At 39.4% G+C, this 8,444-nt stretch overlaps 1 protein-coding gene across 1 annotated transcript in view; it reads right to left on the minus strand.

Annotated features, from left to right (window-relative positions):
• The window catches only part of LOC113105456 (CXXC-type zinc finger protein 4-like), a 13,793-nt gene extending 10,933 nt beyond the window's left edge, over positions 1–2,860 (minus strand). Inside the window, exons 1-2 of the mRNA XM_026266562.1 lie at positions 2,786–2,860; positions 814–1,710 (exon numbers count right to left, since the gene is read on the minus strand). Coding sequence (XP_026122347.1) covers positions 814–1,611 — 798 coding nt within the window. The 5' untranslated portion in view covers positions 1,612–1,710; positions 2,786–2,860. The remainder of the gene's footprint in view (positions 1–813; positions 1,711–2,785) is intronic.
• Positions 2,861–8,444: the final 5,584 nt, after the last annotated feature.

Below are 8,444 nucleotides of genomic sequence, written 5' to 3' on the forward strand. Positions count from 1 at the left end.
TGTTTTTGGTGCTCCGCTTCCTTTTTAGAGGAGTAGACAGTGATTTTGCATTAGGACACTACGAAAGCCTTTCTTTGTGTAATTTGTGAGATTTGTGCACTGTTTACACTTGTATTTTGCACTGTCCACATCACATCACCCATGAAAGATGTTCACCCGGTGTAAACAGAGCCGTAGCTAGCTTTTATTAGTCCACTTTCAATCAAGCATACACAACAAAATTTGTATTTTTAAAGGGGTATGTTTTATAGACAAATTATTTGGACCAAAATCACTTCATCCAAAACCTTGAAAGGTTTCTTTGATAGATTCAGCTATATATTTATTTTGTTTTCAGCGTTGAAGGATAGACCTATCATTAGGATGAGATTCCAGGATTTCCGCATCCCAAGCGCGATAGAAGAACGGCGGCGGGAATTTTCCTATGGCTCTCGTTGCGGGAGAGATCGACTAGCCTCGTCAGGAGACAGATTCTATAATTGGTTAAAATGACCAAGTGCAGAGGAGGATGGCTCTCTGCTGAAAACCATTTCCCAGCTCAGCTTGGAGCGGAGCCGAGCCCTGGTTGTTGGGATGCGTTCCAGCCCCAGCCTGACTGGCAGCAATTAAGCGTGTCTGAGCCAAGCTCAGCTTGCTCTCCGCACAAACACCCCTAATTACTGCCAATTAAGCTAGGCAGGGAGGCAGATTTGAGAGGCTGGGGGGATGCTCAGGCATGGGTGGGCATGGAAACTATTTTCAAGGGCTTAGAAACGTGTCACGAAGGAAAGGTTAATGCTTCTGAGTGCACGGAGATAGAATATGGTGTCTCACCTCTAGCAATGAGCCAGGCTTCTTTTTGAGCTCCTCGCACTTCCGAAACTTGCAGATCTGGTGACCCGTCTTACGGTTCCGACAACTGCTGCACACTCCACAGTTGATCAGCCTCCTGCAGGGCGTGCAGACTCCACACCTTTTCCTTTTCTTTTTCGTCGGGTTCCCGCTGGATGCGGAGGAATTATTCTGGGGGCACTGAAACGCACTGTCTGTAACGGCTGCGGGGGAGTGAAGGGCTGTCATGACGATTACCCCGGGGGGTAATGAGATGCCCCCTAACGCCGGAATAGTGGAAAAAGTTCCAACACGTTCCTGGAGATTCATTATCTCTGCTTCGGCAGCACTGCATTTCAGTTTGTTCATGCATTCTCCTGCTAAAGGTCTGCAGTGTTCGGGGGATAAGCTGGAGAGGAAATTATTATTTGCCATTTGCAGCGTCTCCAGCGGCACGCCAGGTTTCCCCGGCCTCTGGGACTCATTTCTATGCATGCCGGTCCTATTAGGGTTTATTGCTGCTGCTTTCCTTCCCCAGAGCATGCCGTTATCACAGTTCCAAGGGGACACGCCGATTCTGGCGCTGGGGAAAATCGGTGTCGTTATGCGGGCGATCTTAGCAGTCTGTTGAAATGCCCCATTGCATTTGTAAAAGTTTGCAAGCGACCTGTACCTTTCCATTTCCGCATTGTAATCCAACAGCTGGCTTAATCCACTTTCCTGAAGAGTATCCTTGTGCAAGAGCGACAAGTCTGTGCTCTGGCCGCTTTCGATGCAAAGTGCATTGTTAAGATTAGACATGACTGCTAGTGCTCACGAGGAATATTCAGGAGGGGTTGCTTTTCGTCAAGGTGAAGCTCGTTAGACTCAAGACGTTACCATCACGGTTTATCCTCTCCGCTAAAACAAGAGAACAAAAATTACGCATACAAGTGACAAATATTTCCCATGCATCATCTAAAGTGAAAGCTTTGTACTTCACAAGTTGAAATGGTCAATGCATTACTTTCTCCCTGTAGCTTCAATTCTGCAATAACAATAGGAAGCAGACATAAACATACCTGAAAGTCATATGATTGCATCGCCAAGATTGAAATTATAATATTTACTATATTGATTAAGGTACAGATCCAAAGCTTACAAAAATAAAGCAGCATCAAATCAGAAGCAAACACAGAACAGATTTTTCTATGATAGCTATCTTAGCGTCAGACTTGAGAAGTCATGCATCAAGCACAAAGCTCTTATAAAGAATATGTTGAAAAAGAAACCAGAATTGATACAAAGATACTCCGTGAGGCTCGCTCCAGCCGCAGTGTGTGGGGATCCATTTCCCATCTCCCGGTCTGGATGGGTTTTGTTGCCACAGATAAAAGCCTATTAGACACATCTTCCTCTACTTGCATTACCTTTCACTAGACTCTCTCGCTGACTGAATGTGGTACATTACAAGAGCACGCTCTGTGAACGTCTGGTTCTGAATTAAACACTGCATTTCCATCTGAGTGACAATACTGGATGAGCATTCATAACCGAGACCCTGCCATTTATCTGACATGAAGTTTGTTAAAGAGGCTCATGCTGCTCTATAACTTCCTAGTTAAAGACTAGCAGAACAAAACTATCAAATATCACACTTAGAAGAAGCATGAGAAGGTTTCAGTTCTGAGAAACAACGTGGAAATGCATTGGCGAAGAAAATGACTAATAACTATTATTAATTTAATTTTTGATTATTATCATCCCAGTTCTGCTCACGAGCTGCTTTAAACAAAGTTCAGTGAATACTAAATCAGAAAGAGGTTGAGTGCAGTGCCGTCGAGACATTCATATCAAATTGCATAATGAGATTTAATGACTCCAGCGCCTTCAAAACCTCCCGAAATAAATAATAAAACACCGGACATTCAGAAAGCATGCGCCAACATCGCTAAGCGAGAGAAGAAGAAAAAAACGAAAGAGCACCGTCACCTACCAGACAATCCAGACACCAGAGCATCACATTACTGCGATGAGCACACAATAAACACACTACTAAACACGAGACGCCATTCTTCAGGCGAGGAGCAGCAGGAGGAAAGCTCTGTGTGGCTGATTGGTGCTGAGGTGAGGAGGATGGGGATGCGGACACACACTGATCATTGGCTGGAACTACTCTAGAAACACCAGGAGCTCTGGGGAGGGGATCTGATCGGGAACTCTGAACATCACAGGTAACGTGCACGAGACTTCCATTAACCGCAATACTGCGTGCATTCAAAGTCTTTTCATATTAGCTTTGTCTCAAAACCTAGACACCTCGTGCACTTTCAGGAAGCTTGAACACACAGGGAAAACTAAATGTGCTTCGTGTGGCAAAAAGGAAAAGTAGCAAATTAACTAACGCTTTATTTTAAGGACCACTCATTATCATGCATATTAATGTCTGTTTATTACCAGTTATGATATTTTAGATCCCGTACCTTTATTTAACAACTACCTTACTAATTATTCATAAGCAGCTAATTAGGAGTTACTGAGGGGAAAGTCATAGTTTATATTTAGTTAATTGGGAAAACTATAGTGTGAAAAAAAAAATCTGTGAAATGCAAAAGAAGACATTCTGAAAACATCAAACCTATTGACTGTCATTATATGTATAAAAATATCTTGGTAACACTTTACAATAAGATTCATTATTTAACGGTAATTAACAGAATCAGTGAACTAATGAACTATAGCATGAGCAATGCTTCTTTAGCATTTATTGATCTTAGTTAATTGTAATTTCAACATTTACTAATGCATTATTAAAATCAAAAGTTGTGCTTGTTAACATTAGTTAATGCACTGTGCATTAACATGAACAAACAATAACTGTATTTTCATTCATTAACATTGATGACTAAATACTGTAACAAATGCATTGCTCATTAATAATGTTTACCCATGACACCAATATTGTTTGTCACTCTGAAGAAATACATTTCATAGAAATGTGTGACTAACATGAAAAACATAAAAATGAGGGCTTAATTAAAAAAAAAAAAATTTAACTGTACAGAAAAAAAAGTTTTTCGTCAAATATTAATATTATTGTTTTTATTGTTCAACTTTAATCACCATGTAGATATTTAATGTGCAATGTTAATTAAAAAAATGCTAATTTAATTTAATTCATTATTAGTACTAGCTGAATGTGTATTGTGTGCATAAATAGCTGTACTCACATTACTGATGTGTATCAACGAGCCTGCAACCACATTACTAAAAGCCCAACAGTAAAGTCCAAAAGAAAGAATGCCTTTTAATATCTCCTGCTGACGAACTACACTTCCCAAAATCCTAAAGAACGATCAACCAATTAGAAAAGTCCTGTTAGTTATGAGATTTACAGGAGCAGTGCTCCCCTAGTGGCCTGGAGGTGTCACTGCAGTCTTCCCCCCAGACACTCACAGCACACACTCTCACCAGACAACTAATCACACTCAGACCTTCGTGTGTGTGTGTGTGTGTGTGTGTGTGAGAGAGAGAGAGAGAGAGTGTGTGTGAGTGAGAGAGAGTGAATGTGTGTTAGAGAGTGAGTGAGTGAGTGTGTGTGTGTGTGTGATTCTAGAAATCACTTTCAAAAGAATGGAATCAAACTATGGGCAGTTTACATATTTGGATCAATAGGAAATTGCCACTTTTGCTGCTTTATGAGATTTTTTGTCACAAGTCAAGCGTTTTATTTTTTTTACACTGTTAAAATAAAACATTTTGAGAATGTTGTAGAATTAAGCAATGGGTAGATTTTCTTTTAAGAATGTCCAACAAACATCATTTTTATCTCAAAAACAAACCAAACTATTTGTGTGTAAAACAACTATATATATATAGTTATATAATATATATATAATCCTTACCTTCGTGTAACTGCCTTAACTCGACTCAACACTGCCCTCTGCAGGACTGCGTGGATCTACATCGATTTACAATAATTTAGCTGTTTAATGTAGGAAGATTTGCTGTAAAAGCCAGAAGCCAGGCTGACCGTGTGCCATGCATGTGGAATATACATTTTGTAACTGTGTGTAATTTAAAAACAAAGGAATACTATACCAATAGACTAAAATTAGAACAGTGTTCACAAATCAGTAGTATCAGTTTCTCCTATAAACATATTACATATCAAAATAAAGAAACCAGAATAATAATTTACATAAAAAACTGTATGGCTATTATTTTGACAAATGTGAACATGTAAATGTATGAGTCCTGATGGTGAGCTCTGATTGTTGTAGTGACCACAGTTAGCCAACAGATGGAGACACTTTACTTCTATCTTTTTGAGAAATGCCATTCCTTAAACTAAAGCAAGATTGATGGAAGACAGTTCTCTGATCTCTCTGTTCATCTGGCTTTAGATTCACAGAATGATGGTGGACTGTCCTTCATGACAGATGACATAAAAAGCAGTACTCAACTCTTCATCCAGATTAATATTTAGGAACACATGAACACAAAAACATTAGTATCAGGTTCCAAAAACATGAACTAACAATGTAACATTAACAAAGATTAATAACACTGTAACAAATCCATTGCTCATTCTTCTTTAATGTTAGTTTATGCATAAACTAATGCGAAGTAACAAGACCTTAATGTAACACTGTATTTGAATGTGTCCTTGTTACATATTAAAACAACAATCAATTATGCATATTTACATGCAAGTAACCCCAAATCCTAACCCTGACCATATAGTAAGAACAAAGTTAATTAATTTAACTCAGCACTAATATGTGTAATTACACTGTAACAAGGGCACCTAAAAATAAAGTGTAACTGTAGAGTGTGTTTTAAGATAGCTTTAGTAAAGATGTATCAGCATCAATCAAATATCAGCTAATATCTAATAAACACCATGTGAATCAAATGATCATTTGGCTTGGAAAGCAGAAGTGGCCACGATCTGGTTTCATCCCCTCAAGGCCTTCATGTGTCTGTGCTGTGAGAATAATAACCCTTTGTGAACAGAGCCTCGTAAAATCCTGCACCCCTTCAGAGAGAACATGGAAAGAGCGTTCCGTCCTCTCCGTAGCCTTCTGAACTCCACGCTTGGGATCTCTCGCCCTCCTGCTGGGTTTGTCGTAATTAGGACTTACACTAACGAGTCTTTCAAGATAAGTGCAGGAGTGGCTTCTTGTTAGAGGATGTCTCTATTGTTGATTTATTGCAGATACCAATATAAGTTAGTGCCACAGTCCTAACATTAATAGTGCATGCTGTTAATGTCAGGTGTCATGTGACCGGACAGTCGAAGCATCACAATAATGTAGTTTAGGTCCTCTATAAGATCCAGCAGACGTGTGAGGTCACTCGTGTTAGAAGTGTGTCCACTCCCTCATGTCTCCAGCAGTTTGGGTTCAGCCCTTTTTTCACACACAAGGTGAGAGATTTAGTTCTGTGATTTAGTGATGTGAAAGCATGATTTGTCGTTTCTGACACCTTTACACAAGCTGTAATGTTTCTCCAGAGGGAGGCGTGTTTAGTTTAGTTTGATTAATGTAAGATATTAAACGAATGAAGGCGCTCTAGAAAGCTTCATCTGTGTCCAGTGTCTGCTAGATATCCCCCTCCACAAGTTATGACTGATAAAAATGTGTTTGTTCTCTAGCGAGTGCTGCCACCTTGTGGAACAACTGATTAGTGCAGAACGTTCCACCTTTACATAAATCTGGTGAAAGAATTAAAGTATACTTGCATCTTAAGAAAATGATGTATAGTGCTTTAGTGGAGCTGTACACAGTGCAATTGTTTACTAGAAATTAACACAGAAATAAAAGGGCAGGCTTTATTAGTGAATATGTTAGAAATCACTTTGTAATGACTGTGTCTTTATGGGCCTGTCTGAGATTAAAGCACAGAATACAAATGTACAAAACTGATAATTATTCACAGAAGTTTTTCAGAATCTGTTGGTGAAAGAGGCTTAGATGAGATTTAGATAGCATTGGTTATGAACATGTAGGAACTAATAAATAAATTATGTGACAAACTTAAAAGGGAAAAGATGTGCACACTTTTATTATTATTTGTTGTGTTAAGGCAAACTTGCATAATGTTTTCCTTTAGCTACAGTGAGTTTCTACATATTTAGTGGTTTGTACATTTTGTGCTCGATCTGCTTTCACCGTTACGAGAATTGAGTTAAAGGTTGGAAACTTTTATGGAGGTGTTTTACCTACAAGTCATATGAGTTCCATCGCCAATTTGTGCAATCCTTAAAATTGTATAAAATGCTAGATTGAACATGCTAACCTAGCTGTAAAATATGTTGACACAATATAAATGTGTAATTCAGTAGTTATTACAATGTAGTAATAATAATTAAGAATTTGAGAAATGTTGCAAACGTTGTGATTACATAGTCATCAGTTACATTTTTCTTAAAACCTGACAGAATGATGTGGGTTGTTCTCTGATCATTTGAAAACTGATTTCTTTTGCCAAAGATTGCCTGGATGCATTCCTGAAGCTTGTTGTCTGGTTGCACCGCTGATCTCATGTGTAATGAGCACTTCTGCTGATTACTGCTCATGCACGTCTTCCTTCCTCCCCCACTGCCCTTCCTCCACGCGGTGAAACAACAAATCTCCCTTTCTACTCGCTGTCTGAAACTATTGAGTCAACCAACGTCACTGTAATCTGGGGTCTCCCTTTCAGAACCAGAGAGGAGCCAGACAAGAACCACCTGTTAAAATCCAGACGAGACAAAAAAACAGATATTTAAAAGTGTTAGTGCTGGCTTTCACATGTCCATGACCGCACACATTCTGTGTTCAGGTCAGAAATCCTTTCAGTCAGATATCAGACGCTGTTCAAATGTCTCACAGTGATGATAATAATAATGAACTTTACTTTATATAGCGCCTTTAAAAGTAGCATCTCAAGGCGCTTTACATACATATAAAAATATGATAAAAAACAAAACAAAGCATCACATAAAAGCTAGCCTAAAAAAGTCCGATTTAAAAACACTAAGGCATTCTGCATTTCTTATCTCAGAAGGCACGGAATTCCACATTTCGGGAGCTAAAGAAGAGAAAGCATGATCAGCAGTGGTGAATCTAACAATATAAATAAACCCCGGAGGAGAATTTATTCTAGTTTTTTAAGGTCTAAGCGTGCAACCCCTAAAACCGCTGTGTGCCAAAACAAGAGCAAGTGTGAGTAAATAAGGGCAATGCATCATAGAAACTAAGGCGGTGCTTCACCGGAAATAAGAAAAAGACCAACAAACAGAGCTTCGTGCATGAGTGTGGAACCTTGGTTTAATTTCTTAGAACTGTCCCTTTTCTTGTTTCCGTTTGATAAACTGTGTGTATTTGAAGCAGATTGTGAGTGGAGGGGTTTTCCCCGAGTGTGTAATCCAGTCCAGTGCTTGACGGCAGCCAGTCAAGTGTGCACTATTGTGTGCGGCTGAAAAAAAAAAAAGAAAGAGAGCAAAAAAAGGAGGGGGGAGAAAAGAAACTCGGTCCCTTTGTGTGGAGAGAACCCAGCAGGAAAGAGATTTTGCAATTACTTGAGCTTGCCGGCGAAGCAAGCTTGGTTCTTCTGCTCAGAGTTGCACACTGGAGCGTCTCACGGTCTCCACCAGCGTCTGGACACTT

Source organism: Carassius auratus, chromosome 1, assembly GCF_003368295.1.
Source record: "Carassius auratus strain Wakin chromosome 1, ASM336829v1, whole genome shotgun sequence".
Lineage (NCBI taxonomy): Eukaryota > Metazoa > Chordata > Actinopteri > Cypriniformes > Cyprinidae > Carassius > Carassius auratus.